Source organism: Vicugna pacos, chromosome 9 (genome assembly GCF_048564905.1).
Source record: "Vicugna pacos chromosome 9, VicPac4, whole genome shotgun sequence".
In the NCBI taxonomy this organism is placed as follows: domain Eukaryota; kingdom Metazoa; phylum Chordata; class Mammalia; order Artiodactyla; family Camelidae; genus Vicugna; species Vicugna pacos.
The window spans coordinates 8,844,415-8,860,608 of record NC_132995.1 but is presented as its reverse complement, the minus strand read 5'-3'; the positions used below and the strand labels follow the sequence as shown (position 1 = coordinate 8,860,608).

Here is a 16,194-nt window from a genome sequence, read left to right as displayed (position 1 = left end):
CATACAGACAAACAATTATAACCTACTGTAAATCAACGGTTCAAGGTCTCCCAGAGTGGGGTGGAGAAGGGGAGAGGATTACTCAGCTCTTTGGAAAACAATGTCAGAGCATGGCCTAGGAAAACGAAGTGAAGGAGCTCAGGACGCAGGCACGCAGGCAGCGGATTCCACTTGGAAAAAGGCTGGGAAGGTTGAACCCTGAGAGTAGTTGGTTTTACACTCATACCTTGCACCCAAGCACCACTGGAATTCTGGTGGCTCAGGCACGAGGCAGGCCTCAGTTTACCCATTTCTAAACGTCAAACTGATGATTTCCCAGACTCCTGCCCCTGCCTTCGGCATCTTATCCAGGCCAGGTGGCGCTCTACGGGAGGGGCGTGACCATATTGGTGACGTCACGTGGGGCGGAGCCGGCAGGACCCGCTGCGGAAGCCTGGGAGGGTGTAGGGACTCAGTCGAGTCCCTGGCGCGTGGGGGAGGGGGCTCGCAGGAGCCGGCACTCTGGGAGGGGTCTCCCCGCATCCGTGTCCTCCGATTGCTGGATGATCCCGCCATCCTCCTCAGACGAAACTGAGTCACGGCGGAGCGTGCATCGGGAAGGGGCCAGGGACCTTATCCATACGGGGACCGGGAGTCCCATTTCCACCCAGGTCCAGCGACGCACCCTCTCCCCCCTCGCCACACACACACACACACCCTGCGGCTGTGAGTCAGCGGCCGGCCGCACCCCCTCGGCCCACTTCCTCCTCACCTTCCCAGGGCGGGCGGGGGGTGGGGGGACAGTGAGAGGGGTGGGGCCCCTCCCCACCCATCCCCCTCCTCTGCAGGGGGTGAGGGAATTCACCCTTTAGTAACCCTTCATAAATTGGCAGAGAAGAGAGACGTTGCGGGGTCCGAAGGCAGGAGGATTTAAGGGAGAACATTTGAGAGAATCTATGCTTAACCAGAGGGTCCTCCTCGCCCCCCAAATTAAGTAGAATGTAAAGAAATGGAGAAGATGACGGGGAAATCAGAAGAAATGGTACCCCCATTCAGATTCCCATAAGAATTTCCATCGTGGGAGTAAACTAAGGATCAAGGAAGGATCCCTTCCCCTCTACCAAGCTTCCCCCCTAATTTGGGGGTGACCCCCCCAGAGTGCATTGCTATGCAGTAACATTGGGGAAGAGGGAAATAGCGGAAGTCTAAGGTTCCGCGTCGCCCTGTTAAGCACCCTGCACCTCCCAACCCTACCTCCTGGAGATGTCCGCGGCCCCTTTAAGGCGCGGGGCATTGTGGGTGTGGGGAGTGGAATTTTGGAACGAAATGTAGCGAAGAGAAGTACAGTAGTAAGAGTAACATTGTAGCCGCCGCCGGCCGAGGGGGCGCGCCGGGGAGTGGACGCCGCACCCCCTTTCTGCAGGAGGGACCCCGGATCACAACCCCAGAGGGAGGAGGCGCCTGAGGACCCGCCCCGGCCCTGTCCACGTTCCCCCCAGGAAGCCGGACTCTATGGGGCGGGACCCTGGGGGAGACTGAGCAGAACCTGGAGCCAGCCCTGAACCCCTGAACCTCGAGCTAGGGGCGCCCCGGGAGCACCTACCCCGTGGGCGCTCCGCCCGCCCGCCCAGCAGCCATGAGGTGAGCCACGAATTGCCTCCAGATCCTTCCCCGTCCGGCGCGGGCTCCCGCCCCGCCTTTGTCCCCCTCCCCCCAGCTTGCTCCAGGCTGGAATTTGGGGACAGGACACTGGGAGCCTCGAATTTGAGGCCGAGCCCCCTTGGACGAGCTTCAGGTATTGACCACTTTCCCCTTGAGTCCCAAGGCTCCAGGTGGTGCCGGTGAGGTTCTTCTAGGATCCCTCAGATTTGGGGGCGCTCCGAGGACTCCCGAATTTTTAAAAGACTTTTTCAGAGAACCTCCAAGTTGGTAGATACTGCCCGCAAGGAGGCCAGAATTTAGGCAGGGCTCGGACTTCCCCAAATCTCAACCTGGCCCCGAGAGGGATTGTAGGGGGCCAGTTTGGGGTGTCCCTGGGACCTGGAGGAGAGATTAAGACGTGGATCTTGGTTTTCTGGGTCCCCTTTTACGTGGCGCTGTAAGAAGTCTTCCCAAGAGGGATCTTCTCCTTAACTTCGGGGGTACTTAACCACCTAAATTTGGGGGGCTCATCCTGTGGAGGAGGTTGGTGCGGACGGATCTACGGACCCAGACGCAGCCTTGAGGGTCTGCTTGGGACTCCCCTCCCCCGCCGCTCCCTACCTACAATTTGCTTGAAACAGGCTGTGCCTAGGACCGAGCGAGCGCTATGAGCCGAGGGCGGCTCCCCGGCCTCTGGCCAGAAGGGCGGCCCCTCTCCCCCACCTGCGCGGCCCTAGGGAGGGAGGGGGCGCGGCAGCTAGGGGAAGGGGGGCCTTTGTCTTCCTGACTCACCTGTCGAGACAGCTGGTGTGGGGGGCGGGCAAGGAGCACTGTGGACAGGCAGCTTTCCCCACCACGGCGCCTCCCCCTCCTCTCAACACCGCCCCCCACCTTCCCCAGCCGTCCGGAGTTGTGCGGTTGGAGGAGGGGGCGTTGGAAAGATTCAAGGTCATAGCCCTCTACCCCTGGGACCTAGGCTTCCCAGAGAGTTCCAGCTATCTTCCCAGGAATTTAATCCTGGGGGAAGGGGGCCCAAGGGACCCAGGGATTTTGTCTTTTCCTGGGGCTCACCTGAGGGCGGGGCCAGTGCGGGCTGGGGATCCGACTAGCCCCCCCAACTCCCCTCCCCTTGGCCCCCCATAATCTCTCCCTTGAGGCCTGAGCCTGACAATACTATCTCCCTTCCTCTACTCTCTCTGGGACTTCCTGCCCCAAAGCCCCCAGCTTCAGGGGGAGGCCCCTGGGGACGTCTGGGGATTAACCCTCTGGTGCTCACATCCTCCCACTTCCCCCACGTTCCTACCCCTGCCCTCTGACATGTGTGGCATTCCTTTTTACGACCGTTAGAGAATCCGTCTCCCACATTTGTTCTTTCTGATGTAAAGGGACTGTTGGGAAATTTGGAGCATGGGGGCACCCACAGGACTTCCTGCCTACCCTTTCCCCCATTATAGCAACATCCCTGTCCTGGAGAGGGGTCCGTTTTAGGGAGTCAGGCTCTCTCCGTTCACCTTCTTCCCGGGGGACTCTTCTCTCCCACTGCCCCCCAGCCCCGCCTTGCGTTTCCGGTCCCAGGCACGGTGGAAGGCGGATGGCGGATGTCCGAGTTAGTGCTGCCTCACTCACTGAGACCGTAAAAGGGCAGGAGCAATGTCTCAGCCGGCCTCCGCACCCCGCCCCCCCATCCCGGAGGCCCTGGCCCTCCCACAGGCCCCCCTATTGCCGGCCGGGCCAGACCTCCCACCTCCTGGGGGGTGGCAGAAGTCGTGCCTATGCCTGTCCCACCAGAGGGCCACTCCCACCTCCTGACAGGGTTTTCCCTGAGGAAGGCCACACCCGACCCCAAATGGCTGCACCCCTTCTCCCAGGACAGCTAGGACTCAAAAAGACCCACACCTCTGTATGGTGGCAGCTGGGGAAACTGAGGCTCAAAGAGAGGATGGCCTGACCCAAAACCCCTCAGACATTCCTAAGCAGTGTTGAGGGAGGGAAGGGAACTGGGATCCTCTGATTTCTGGCTGGTTTGGCTAGGGGCAGTTGGAAGAGAGGATGTTAAGATGGAAAATTACAAGATATAGTTCTTTTTCTCCTAGTTTAACAAATATTTGTTGAGTGTCTGCTGTGGCCGGGACTCTGAGCTGGGATTCTGGGAAGGCTGGGAAGTAGGGCAGAGGTCTGAGAATCTCAGGGCAGATGGGACTGGAGAAGAATTTGGTCCATTTCTTTCCTCTTCCAATAGTAGTAATTGTTGTTGTTTTATTTTCTTTTTTAATAATGAGAGACCATTTGATCAAGCATCTACTTTGTACCAGGCATTGTACTAGGTGCCTGATTAAATTTAATTCTCAAAGTAATTCTAAGAGATTGATACTATTATGACTGTCCCCCTTCCCCAGATGGGAAAATGTAGGCCCAGAAAAATTAAGCAAATTGCCTATTAAAAGTCAGTTTGGAAGTGGGCAAGCCAGAATTTGAACTCAGGGCTCTTTCCGGACTCTTACGCTATTAGAGAAAATGGAAAATTAAACCTTCAGTGGTCTTTAAAAACCAAAAACTAGTAACGTGCTTTCACCGTACGAACACTGAAGATGATGCCGATAAGGAAGAAGAAACCCAGTTACCTTCCTGTTCACTTAGGGGGAACTGAGGCCCTTCAGGGAGGAGGGACTAAAGTGAACCCACACAAGCCCCACAGACCCTAGATTTGATCTCTATTCAGGGTTGCTTCAAAGAAGATTTGTAGTTTGGAAAGGTTGCGTGTGCCTGGGGGCTGGGGGGCGGAGGTTGAATGACAAGTTTTACGGTGTAAGGGGCTATAGGACAAAGGGGTAAAGGGAAGAGCAAACCTCTAATCTTGGAGGCCTTGAGTAAACCAGAGAGACTATGTTGATTGCATCCAGTGATGAGGAGCTCTCTCCCTCATGTTTTGCCCCTCGGCACCCTGGGGCACCCTTGGACGGGCCTGTGCCAAATTCCAGGTCCTGCCCTTAGGGCTTTTCTTATCTCTTTCAATTCTTACCAAACCTGTTGAGTTTTGGTTTCCAGGGCTAGAAACTAAGGCTCAGAGAGGGGAAGTTGCACAGCAAGGGGGTGACTTCAACGTTTGTTTATCTATCACATGCTAGAGTTTTCCAGAATGGATGGACTCGCAGGGGGAGGGGGGGAGTTGTGGGCTGGCTGGGGTAAATTAAGGCTCTCATGTCACATTGAGGGGATGAGACCCCATTTCAGTCTCACTCCCTGCTTCCTGGTGGTGGGATTTCCTGTGCCAGCTTTCGCCCTGGCTTTTTTTTTTTTTCTTTTTAACTTAAGTAATGCATTAGTTTACCAGCCCCTGGTAAAACAAAACAAAATGAAAAGAGAAGGCATAAGCAATTCAAAAGGGTAAACAGTATGAAATGTCCATTTCCTCCCTCCCTCCTTCTTCAGGCCCCCAGTGCCCCAGTGCCTCTCAGGCAGCCACAGTTAGTCTCCTGAGAAGCAGCCTCTGCATATATCATCACTCTGTGTGCAGAGGTATTTATAGCCTCCCCACCTTTTTTTTTTTTAATAAACCTCTGATACACACTACTTTATACCCTGCCTTAAAAAAACATTCAGCTTAGCTGCTTCCTCCTCTTTAAATGAGGTTAAGAATGTGGGGGGTACTTGTGTTCAAATATGAGCCCCTTGGCTTATTTGCTGTGTGACCTGAGATAACTGTCTTCACCTCTCTGTGGCCACAGTACCCCATCTGTAAAAAGGGTAAGCACCGGAGTCCATCTCAGGAGGTCATTGCAAGGTTTATTGTAGAAATTAGAGCTTAGTACCTAGAACAGTGTCTGGGAGGAAGGCTAACTAGTAAATGTCAGCTACCATTTTTAAATCTTTTCCCTTTTTTTAACCGGTGGCTAATTTAACAACAGTTGAATACCTACTACGTGCTAGGTAGGCACTATTCTAAGTTCCAGGGACACAGCAGTGAACAGAAACGTCGCTGTCCTGACGTTTTGGTAGGAGAGATAGACAAGGATCTGTCGGGCAGGGATCCGTGATACGAAATGTGCAATATGCAATGAGAAGGAGAGGAGCTTTTCTAGATAGGGTAGCCAGGGAGGGCTTCTCAGAAAAGGTGACGTCTAAACAGAGAACTGAAGGAGGTGAAAATCCATGTTGAGGGAGAACAAGAGCACAGGCCTGAGGCTGGAAGGTATCTAGCACACTGAAGGAGCAGCCTAGAGGCCAGTGGGGTTGGAACAGCAAGCTGGAGGGAGGGAAGGGATGAGATCAGAGATCTCACAGATCATGAAGGCCCCGGAAGAACATGGCTTTTATGCTGCGGGAGCCACCATGGGAGCTTCCAAGAAGAGGAGGGACACGATCTGACTTGTGTTTTAACAGGATCCTTCTGCTGTAATGGGGACACCATGGCTTGGAGAGGGACAAGACCAGTCTGAGTTCACTCAGCAGGTGCTAGCTCTCTGGCCAGATCAGAGACTCAGCAGGGCAGGGTCACTTGGGAGAGCAAAGTGCAGCCAGGGTGGGGTAGCAACGAAGGCCCCGGGCACCTGGCCAGAGTCTGCCCTGGGTGTGGGTGGCAGGTGTGGGTGGGGCCTTACCTCTGCCCTCCAGGGGCAGTGGAAGCCAGAAACAGCCCCTGGAGCTGTGCTTGTCTGCAAACAGCACCCACACAGTCCCCTGTGGTTAAGACTGTGGACTTGGGAGCCAGGTGGCCTGGGTTCAAATCCTTGCTCTGCTACTTACTAGCTGTGTGATCACAGGCGAGTCAAACCTCTCTGGGCCTCTGTTTGCAGTCCTTGCAGAATGAGGATGAAACTGCCCATCTAGAAGGGCTGCAGTGAGACTAAAATGAGAGACTATGAGGAAAGGGCTTAGGGCATCTGACCAGCTGCAATGCCTGATAAGAGGGGGTGGCCCCAATTAAGTAAACTTGCGGGGAGAGGTCCAGGGGACTCAGCTTCCGGGCCTAGGAACCCAGATCTGGGTCTGCTGAGGGGCTTTCCCTGCCTTGCCTTTTACAGTGTCAGTGTCACGCCCCAGCCCCCAGCCCTGGTAGAGACAGAGCCTTCGTGGGGTATAATTTCTCTCCCCAGAAACGTCTGACGACCAACTTCCTCTTTTCAGGAAAAAGTCCAGTGGGGGTGGGGTAGGGCAGGGACTAATGCTTCCCCCTGGTCTGTGTGACCTTGGGCAAGTCACTTCCCGTCTGGGAGCCTGAGTTTCCTCATCTGGGGAGGAGGGCATTGACCCTCCCCAGAAGGACTGGTAGCGGGGCAGGAGGGAAGTGGCCGTCCAGGGCCCCAGTGGTGCCTGTTAAGGGTGCCCACGGAGGGGATACCAATACTCCCTGAGCCCTCAGCACATGCCAGGCAGCGCGCCAAGTGCCTGACATGCCCAGACTCATTTCCTTCTCCCACTGCCCTGGGAGTTGGGGTCTGCCATCTCCCCAGTTTGTAGGCAAAGAAGATGAGTTCTCATGTGGGAAGGTTGCTTGCCTGACTCACATGGAGTAGGTGGCCCAGCGGGAATTTGTGCCTAGATCTGTGGATGTCCGATCTTGAAACCTGAACCCTGAACCAGTTTACTGACCCCTCCCTCAAAGGCTAAGTCAGATGTCACCTCCTCTAGGAAGATCTTTCTGACCCCCAGGCTGGGACAGGCAGGGTGGGAGGGCTAGGGAAAGGGATGTGGGGTTCTTACTTGACTCGGATGTGCACTCGAGTGGGCTTTGTGTAATACACTGCACACTACAGCATCTTGTATTTTTTGAGTTGAGTTTCAATAAACTACAATTCCCCCCCCCAAAAAAAAACCCCAAGCCTGCCTTGGGTTATCACTGTCTGCAGACTGGACCCTCTCCTGCACTGGAGGGTGGGGCCGGGGCTGTCTGGGTCACTGCCTGGCATGGAGCAGGGAGTGTCTGCTGATGGCCATTGGTGCCCGGGAAGAGGCGGGGTGGATGGATGGGGGGGCGGCAGGAAGTGGAAGAGCCTAAGTAAGATCTAGCCTCGGTCTCCAGCTAGTTGCAAGCCTCACCCTTCCCCTCTCCAAGCCTCAGCTTCCTCCTACCCAGTGGGGAGTGGGGGCGGAGGTAGGGTGGGGGTCCAAGCACCCCATCAGATATAGGGAAACTGAGGCTCCAAGAGCACCAGGCATGGACTGGTTCCCAGCGCTGCCCCGAGTTCCTGACCTGTCCCTTCTGTCTCCTCCCAGCTCCCCCTCCTCTGGCTCTCACTCTGCATCTCTCTCTGACTGTCCCAGTCTCCCTGTCTTTCTCCATCTACTGTCTCTCTCTGCTCCCTACCTTTCCACCTGTTTCCCCCCACTATTCCTCTGTGTGTCTTTCAGTCAACCTCCACTCTGTCAGTTCGACTCCCTTTCTCACATCTCTGTATGTTTGTCTCTTCCAGTCTGACTCTTCCTCTTCCTGTCTCTTTCTCTCCATTTGACTGTCTCTCTCTCTTTCCGCGTCTGTCTCACATCCCCTGTTTGTCTGTCTCTCTCCCAGTCTGTCTGTCTCTCTGTCCCGCCTCTTTTTCTCTCCCAGTCTTTCTCCTCGTCTATCTGATCTCGAGGGTCTGTCTCCAACCCTCTCTCCTCATCCGCCTGTCTGCCTCTGCCTCTCCATGGGTCCCTCCTCCTCTCACACTGTCTTTGTGTCTTTGACTCTCCCAGGGGTACCTGTATGGAGAGGGTGACTGGCCCCTGGAGGGAGGGTGCCAGGCTCCCCTGTGCTAACAGCCCCTCTCCGCTTCTCCCCCTCCCGGCAGTGAGACTGTCGTCTGCTCCAGCCGGGCCACTGTGATGCTTTATGATGACAACAACAAGCGATGGATGCCTGCTGGCACGGGCCCCCAGGCCTTCAGCCGCGTCCAGATCTACCACAACCCCACCGCCAACTCCTTCCGGGTGGTCGGTCGGAAGATGCAGCCAGACCAGCAGGTGAGTCTTCCCTCCCCTCCCCTTCTGTGGGCTGGACCCACCACCTCTCACCCACCTTTCCCCTCCTGCCAGGTGGTCATCAACTGTGCCATCGTCCGTGGTGTCAAGTATAACCAGGCCACCCCCAACTTCCACCAGTGGCGTGACGCCCGCCAGGTCTGGGGCCTCAACTTCGGCAGCAAGGAGGACGCAACACAGTTCGCCGCCGGCATGGCCAGTGCCCTAGAAGCACTGGAAGGTTAGAGACAGTGGACAGAGGGGACCACTGAGCCCTGCCTTGTGACCTGGGGCCACCACTTTACCACCTGGGCCTCAGTTTACCCATCTGAAAATGGGGTTAATTCACTGCTACCGTGAAGAACTATTATGAGGATTTTGTGGGCTCCAGTGTGCCCCCGTGTGCACCCACATATAAAATGCACAGTTTCTAAGAGTACACTCTGCTCCATGAATTTTTACACATGCACACATGCACACCCCTGTGTGACCACCTCCCAGATCAAGATCTAGGTATTTCCAGCCCCTAGAAGGCTCTCTGTCCCCTTTCTAACCATTGTATTGACTTACGTCATCATCAATTAGCTTTCAGGCAACGTTACTCAGGGGGAAAAAACTCCAGTTGGTATTTCGTAAACTTGAACGTGCCCACGAGTCATCTGAGAAAAATACACATTCTGATTCAGATGGGTTGGGCTGGGGCCTGAGCCTCTGCATTTCTAGCACGTTCTCCAGTGATGCTGAGGCTGCTGGTCCACAAACAGAACTTTGAGGAGCAAGGCTTTAGGTGATAGCTGTGCATCTGGGGTCTGGGGTCGCTGCTGTAGAATTTCAGATCACCAAATGGTGGGGGTGTGCTTGCTTCCTGGAGCAATTTCACTGCCAGTGGGGAGGGGCTTGTTTGTGTGGGGCACAGAAAAATACATGGGAGCCAGAGGCCTGAGGGCGGGTGTGGAGGAGGCTGTGGGTTCTCAGGTGGGGGTTCTGAACTTCTGTGACAGTGGGTAAGAGTCTGGATGCTGGAGTCAGCTGGAATTCAAGTCTTGTTCCTGCAAATCCCAGTCTGCTGGACTCGGGACAAGTGACTGCTCCCTCTGCACCTTCCCTGTCCCCCCTGTAACCTGGGCATCCTCATAGTGCCCACCTCACACCCCAGCCTGGGTTGTCAGGGTTCCTGGGAGGCCTGGGGGAGCTGAGGGAATCACACCTAGGGGTAGGGCTGGGTTCCGGGGTGACTCACCAGCCTTCCCTCTTACTTTCCAGGAGGAGGGCCTCCGCCCCCGCCACCACCTACAGCACCTCCTACCTGGTCCGTCCAGAACGGCCCCTCCGCAGAGGAGGTGGAGCAACAGAAAAGGTGGGGCCAGTCCCTGGATGGGGAACCTTACCCCTGCCAGAGTTCTAGGGTGTTCCAGAAACCCTGACTCCTAGAGTTCAGAACTCTTCAACTTTCAGTTTCCAGAATGTTCCAACTCCCAGGGGACTAGAAAGTGACAACTTTCAGAAACTCCCACCTCCTGGAGTTTAAAAAAGTCCTGATGCCCAGAGTTGCAGAACCTTCTGACCCTTGAAATCCTGGTCCCCCAGAATCCCATAGTCCAGAATTTGCTTGCTTAAAGGATCTTGGGCATTTTGTAACTCACATGTTGGTGAAGGTCGGAGGACTAGAATGCTTGCATCTAGGTCTTGCCCTGTCCCTGGCCTCCCCCGCAACCCTTTCGTGGGCTCCTGGGGGATGGAAGGCACGAGGGGGGCTTAGGGGCCAGCCTCGCCGGAGACCTCCGAGGGCCGATCCTCTGAGGGACGATCTGGCAGGTTGCTGGCCATCCTCGGGGCCCTGACTGACGGCAGCTCATCATCCCTCCCCAGGCAGCAGCAGGCAGAGCACATGGAGCGCAGGGTCTCCAATGCAGGTGATTGCTCGATTGGCCTCAGGGGTCTGGGGACCGCCGCAGAGGGAGGGGGCCAGCCGGACAACAAAGAAGGAGGCTTCTCTCTCAGCACCCCTCCTTTTCTGTGTTTCTTTCAGGAGGCCCACCTGCTCCCCCGGCTGGGGGACCGCCCCCACCTCCTGGACCTCCCCCTCCTCCAGGTCCTCCCCCACCCCCTGGTATCTCCTCCTCAGGGGTCTCGGCTGCGGGCCATGGAGCAGGGGCAGGCCCACCCCCTGCACCCCCTCTCCCCGCAGCACAAGGTCCCAGTGGTGGAGGGACCGGGGCCCCTGGCCTGGCCACAGCCATTGCCGGAGCCAAACTCAGGAAAGTCAGCAAGGTGAGGGGACCAAGAATGGCTAGTGTGGGGTGACAGGGCCTGAAGAAATAACAAGACTGAGGCCAGAGTTGCCTGGAAGCCTCACAGGAGGGCTGGGAGGCCAGGAGGCCTAACCATAAAGTCCCCTCCTCTCTGTAATTTCTCCAGCAGGAGGAGGCCCCAGGGGCATCCTTGGCTCCCAAAGCTGAGAGCAGTCGAAGCACTGGCGGGGGGCTTATGGAGGAGATGAACGCCATGCTGGCCCGGAGGTGAGCCTGAGCCTGGAGTCCTCAAAGGTCATAGAAAGCCCTGGGATCAAACCCTCAGGCCTACAGTTACCATTTGGAGATTCCAGTTCTGTAGGGTCAGGTGGTGGGAGGGCGCACATTCCCATTTAGTTGGTTTCTTTGGGTGAAAATTCCCCCTTTGATAGCCAGGTTTGGGATATAATGATGGGGACTGCATTCTCCTGAGATAGCTGAGATTTGCAACCACCTAGGTATCCTCTAGAATGTTCAAAACCCAGAATTCTAGGACCTGAGGAGATCCTGCCTCAGAATCTGGGAACTCTGATTCCTTAAATCTCAGCGGTCTAAGATAGAGTCCTCTGCCCTTAGAATTTTGTGATTCCCAAATGTGGAAATCTTAAAACCCCCACCCTAATTTGAGAACAGCACTCTCTTTAACTTCTAAAACTAAAGTTTTCTTAACCTTGACCAATTCCAGAACTCTGCACCCTAGAATCCACCTTTCCAGAACTCTGGAGAGGGGAAATGCTGAGTTGCTGAAGCCCTCTGTTTTTGCCTTTCTCTCTTGCAGAAGGAAAGCCACACAAGTTGGAGAGAAACCCGCCAAGGATGAATCCGCCAATGTGAGTTAGGGGCTCTTCCTGCCATATACACCTTGGGCTGTACCCTTTGGGTAGGGGTACTGGAGAAGGGGCTTTGATAGGGATGGGCTGGGTTTGAAGCTAGAGGAGTCAGCCGAGGTGCAGTGGTCCCTGGCGCATGACAGTTTTATTTCCCACCAGCAGGAGGAGCCAGAGGCCAGAGTCCCAGCCCACTGTGGTAAGTGTGATAAGCCCACCCTAGTTACAGGAACTACAAGTCCCAACCCTCTCCTCACATATAGCACACGTTCATGGGAGAGTCTATACAAATAACGCTGGGTATTGTACTCTCCTGAGATGGTTCTTTGAACAGGGGCTGATGAGGCTCGGGGAGAAAGATTGAGGCAGAGCATTCCTTGTCCCTGATCTTTTTGATTTATTGCCTTTCCCCCAGAATCTGTGCGGAGACCCTGGGAGAAGAACAGCACAACCTTGCCAAGGTGGGCCATCAATATTGGGGCCCCACCCCCAGAAATAGTTGGATTTGCCAAATTTGTAGAGAGGAACAGTGTGACCAGGAATGGGAGGTAAGGGAGGCAGACCCTCTCTTTAACCTCATTTCTGCCCCAACCACACCAACTCTCCCAGGATGAAGTCATCTTCTTCAGTGACCACTTCCGAGGCCCACCCCTCTACGCCCAGCTCCAATGATGAGTCAGACCTGGAAAGGGTCAAACAGGTAGCTTGAGGGGAGAGGGGGCTGGAGGTGAGGTCTCTGGGGATAGAAAGGGGCTACAGGAAGAAAGGAGATCTGGGTTCAGACTCTGCCATGTGATTCTAGAAAAGGCCTTGGAAACCTCAGTTTTCTGGTCTAAGAAATGGAGAGATTGGATAAGATTGGTGATGACACAGACACCATAACTCCCTTATCCAGTGCCTGTGACCCTGCACTCATTCCTGATGAGTACCCAGAATCCTTTTCAGCACACTGGCCCCAGACATTTATCACCAATCGGAGTTGACAGGAGACTGGAATGTCTTTGCCAACCCTGGTACTGGATGTTCTCCAGTACTTTTCTTCTGGCTCCAAGGATCCAGAATTCTCCCCTAGAATTCTCAGTCACTCTATGGCCTTGCCTGTGATGTCATGGTCTGTGTGTGATGAGGTTCTAGAACCTCCTTCCTCTGGCCCCTCAGTCATTAAGAAAGGGGGGATTCACTTCTGCAAGTCCAGGTACCCTTCCTGATTGGTTGCACCACATTATTTTCAGGAGCTTCTGGAAGAGGTGAGGAAGGAATTGCAGAAAGTGAAAGAGGAAATAATTGAAGGTGAGATTGTTTTTTATTTTAAATGTTGATTTATTTTGGAGGCATCATGGCCCTCGGAAAGAATCCTGTTTTGGAAGAAAAGAGGGAGGAGGCTCTGCCCTGATCTCTGCCCCCTTGTTTCCTTCCAGCCTTTGTCCAGGAGCTGAGGAAGCGGGGTTCCCCCTGACCACAGGGCCCCAGAAGATCCAGTTTCTCCTTTCCGCACATCCCCTTGCCTGTCACCTGCTTTCCCTGCCTCAACTTGACTTGGAATTGGCTGAAGGCTACACAGGAATGCATTTTCCCCACTCCCCATCTCACCTGGAAAATTCCAAGGGGGTGTGGCTTCCCTGGCACCATGCCCACACCCATACTGGCTGCTGATTGGCTGGGGAGGCCCCCACCCTTTGCTCCCTTTGGTCCTTCCCCTCTGCCATCCCCTTGGGGCTGGTTCCTCTGCTGGGGATGTACCAATTAACCCCACAGTGAGGGGGAAGGAAGGAGGGAATTTCACATTCCCTTGTTCTAGATTCACTTTAATGCTTAATGCCTTTGAAGTTTTGTTTTTTTAAGGAAAAAAAAATATATATATATATTTAGGTTTGGGGGGAGGAAATTTTTTTCTCTTTGGTTTTGATAAAATAGGGTGTGGGAAGTTTTTAATGCTGTGCCCCAGGCTTGTCCCATTTGAGACAGCTATTTAATGGGGGGGATGTCCCACCAAGGCTGGGGGCGCCTCCCCCCACACCGGGACTTCCCTTCCCTCTGGCTCCTTCCCTTTTTCTATGAGGAATTAAGATGCTGTAACTTTTTGGAACCTCAGTTTTTTGATTTTTTTATTTGGGTAGGTTTTGGGGTCCAGACCATTTTTACCCTCTGGGGAAAATAAGATGAGGGAGAAAGGAAAAGGGGGAGGAAACCTCCCCTCTCCCACCTTCACCTTTAGCTTCTTGAAAATGGGCCCCTGCAGAATAAATCTGCCAGTTTTTATAAATGCTAAGATTTCTGGAGTGATTTTGATGGGCTCATGAGGAAGGGGGCCCCTCCCTCCCCCAGTAATCTGCCTTCTCATCTTCCTCCCTCGCACTTGAACCTCCTTCCTCAGGCTCCGGCAGCCAGGATGGCCTTTGCCCCCTCTCAGCCTCCCTCTCTTCCTCCCAGTACCTCTCACCAGGCAGCCTCCTCACTCCTCACCCTGGCCCAAGCACTTCGCCACCCTCGAGAAAGCCAGGGGCAAGACCCTTGGCTTTCCCCAGGCCTCAGTTTCCCTATCTGAGAAAGGGCTCAAAGGGTGACTCTGGCCCCTTTCCACCAGAACCCTCCCAGCTTCCCCTAATTCTAGTGAGCCTTGTACCCATTTTGCATGTATATCATGGTTCTCTGACACATTCTTAAGATGATTTCTTTCCCCCAGAACTCCTTTAATTATAAAACATTTACAGTCTAAAACATATATACATATAGAATTCAGAAGTCATAGAACTCATACAAACCCCCTTCAGTGGCTCAGTTGGTTGGCAGGGGGTAGGTGAGGTAGGTAGCTCTGCTTGGTGGAATACTCCATTTGGTTGGAGGTAGGAAAATTCAGGGGTGAGGGGCAGGTGGTCCCACTAGAGGAAGCCTTTGCATGAAGGAGGGAGGTGTGTACTGGGTGTCCAGGCCAAAGGCAAGAAAGGGGAATCCCTGAGTACTCTGAAGAGCAGATTTGGATGGAAGATAGGGCTTGTGACAATGACCCATGTAGCAGGGGGACAGCTGGGTCCCCATGAGGGCAGCAGGGGAGGATGGTGGGAAGGTTTAGAACATTCAGACGGGTAAACAGGGTGCTGAGACAAAACACAAAATGGTTCAGCCCAAGACAGGGCCAATGTTCCCACTCTAAAGGGCCACAGAACATTGGGGGGCGGTCAGTCTGGTGGAACTACACTGGAAGACACTGCGTGTCGGACTAAAAGCCTGTATATGTGTGGAAGGAGGTTCTGTTGGAATGATCCACTTACGGAGGGGAGGACCCCAGTGAAGGTACCAATGGACTACAGATGGGAGCCACAGGGTGACTCGCTGGAGCTGATGCACTCCAAGATCCGTCCTTCTATTCCCTGTCCCCAACAAAAGAGTGAAGTAGATGGAAGGTGGTGGGGGTGGTCAAGTCCATCAGAAGTTTCTGCATTTTCATTACAATGGTCTGTACCAGTGAAGAAGGGGGAAGCTGTCCTGGTGTAATGGATGAGGTCCCGGGGAAAAGATCACTCCTCAGAAAAGTTGGAAGTGTGAGTGACAAAATGAGAAATGGTCCATGTGTCCTGCTAGCCCTCCCAGTGGTGGGTGGGTGGGGTCCGATGAAAGACACTGCTTTTCCATTCCAAAGTGCTAAACCAGTGGATGGGGCGGGGGGCAGTTGGGGGGGCCTGGAAGGTTCCATAAGTGGATGGGGGAGTCCCAGCAAAAGGTACCCCTCACTGGGCAAGTTAGTAGGGAGGTAACCGATAAGCCTAGTTGGATCAGCCCCAGTCCAGGATCACTTCTGCCCCTAAAGGGACCTAGTGGTATTAGCTGGGCGGGTTCAGGTAGGGACCCTGCGGACAGAAGGCCGTGTTGGACACATGGCGGCCCAGACAGCTGTCACTCACAAGACCAGGGCCCTGCGGCTTCCTATTCCTCCGGCGCGGGCGGCGGATCCAGGGCGCAGAGCTGGGCGCGCACCTCCCGCATCTGCGCCTGCAGCTCCTCCAGGGCGCCCCGCGGCGGCGCCGCCTGCACCTGCGCCTGCAGGGCCTCGAGCGCCAGCGCCAAGTGGTCCACCTCGTCCCGCATCGCCGTCCAGGCGGCGCGCCGCTCCCCCTTCTTAAGACGCAGGTTCTTCTGGTGGCGCCAGTACTCCAGCACCAGGCAGCTGCAGGCCATGACGAAGATGGTGGCCTCGCCCAGCAGCTCGGCGCCCAGCTCAGCAGCCGCCTCCTCGTTCAGCGGCTTGACGGATTCGGCATTGAAGCCCATGAGGCGCATCTTGGTCCGCATCTCCATCCAGTGGTACACTGCCGGGGGAGAGAGGGGTCAGGGATCTTTGCTGGGGATTGCAAGCCCAGTCCCTCGACGCCTCGGCGTCTGGATCAGAGCACTGGGGACGCGGCAGCCAGAATCGCGGGCGCTGGGGACTGGGCGCCATAACCAAGACCCTCGTCGGGCCTGACACGCGGAATGCCGAATTAATTACTGGGCCAGGGGTAGCCCGGAGGGCATCTTTTGAA

At 55.0% G+C, this 16,194-nt stretch overlaps 2 protein-coding genes across 3 annotated transcripts in view; one reads left to right on the top strand and one right to left on the bottom strand.

Annotated features, from left to right (window-relative positions):
• Positions 1 to 1,263: 1,263 nt before the first annotated feature.
• VASP (vasodilator stimulated phosphoprotein) lies at positions 1,264 to 13,940 on the top strand. Of its 2 annotated transcripts, none has more exons than XM_015242960.3 (13): positions 1,264 to 1,620; positions 8,391 to 8,562; positions 8,635 to 8,800; positions 9,823 to 9,916; positions 10,429 to 10,472; positions 10,589 to 10,830; positions 10,978 to 11,078; positions 11,629 to 11,680; positions 11,843 to 11,876; positions 12,093 to 12,138; positions 12,287 to 12,377; positions 12,910 to 12,967; positions 13,096 to 13,940. In XM_015242960.3, exons 1-13 carry the CDS (start codon positions 1,616 to 1,618, stop codon positions 13,131 to 13,133), a joined length of 1,143 nt encoding a protein of 380 aa, XP_015098446.1. In that variant the 5' UTR covers positions 1,264 to 1,615; the 3' UTR covers positions 13,134 to 13,940. The 2 variants fall into 2 exon arrangements, with proteins under 2 accessions (XP_015098446.1, XP_006208623.1); XM_006208561.3 differs by having other exon boundaries at positions 1,265 to 1,620; positions 11,840 to 11,876.
• A 394-nt stretch (positions 13,941 to 14,334) lies between these two features.
• OPA3 (outer mitochondrial membrane lipid metabolism regulator OPA3) overlaps positions 14,335 to 16,194 on the bottom strand; it is a 49,943-nt gene continuing 48,083 nt past the window's right edge. The window contains exon 2 of the mRNA XM_031681921.2: positions 14,335 to 15,981. Coding sequence (XP_031537781.1) covers positions 15,599 to 15,981 — 383 coding nt within the window. The 3' untranslated portion in view covers positions 14,335 to 15,598. The remainder of the gene's footprint in view (positions 15,982 to 16,194) is intronic.

Bases quoted from the DNA above. Each gene is read 5' to 3' on its own strand.
- VASP (XM_006208561.3), top strand. The intron at 11,079-11,628 runs GTGAGCCTGAGC...TCTCTCTTGCAG, and splicing joins AACGCCATGCTGGCCCGGAG to AAGGAAAGCCACACAAGTTG. The intron at 11,877-12,092 runs GTAAGTGTGATA...CCTTTCCCCCAG, and splicing joins CAGAGTCCCAGCCCACTGTG to AATCTGTGCGGAGACCCTGG.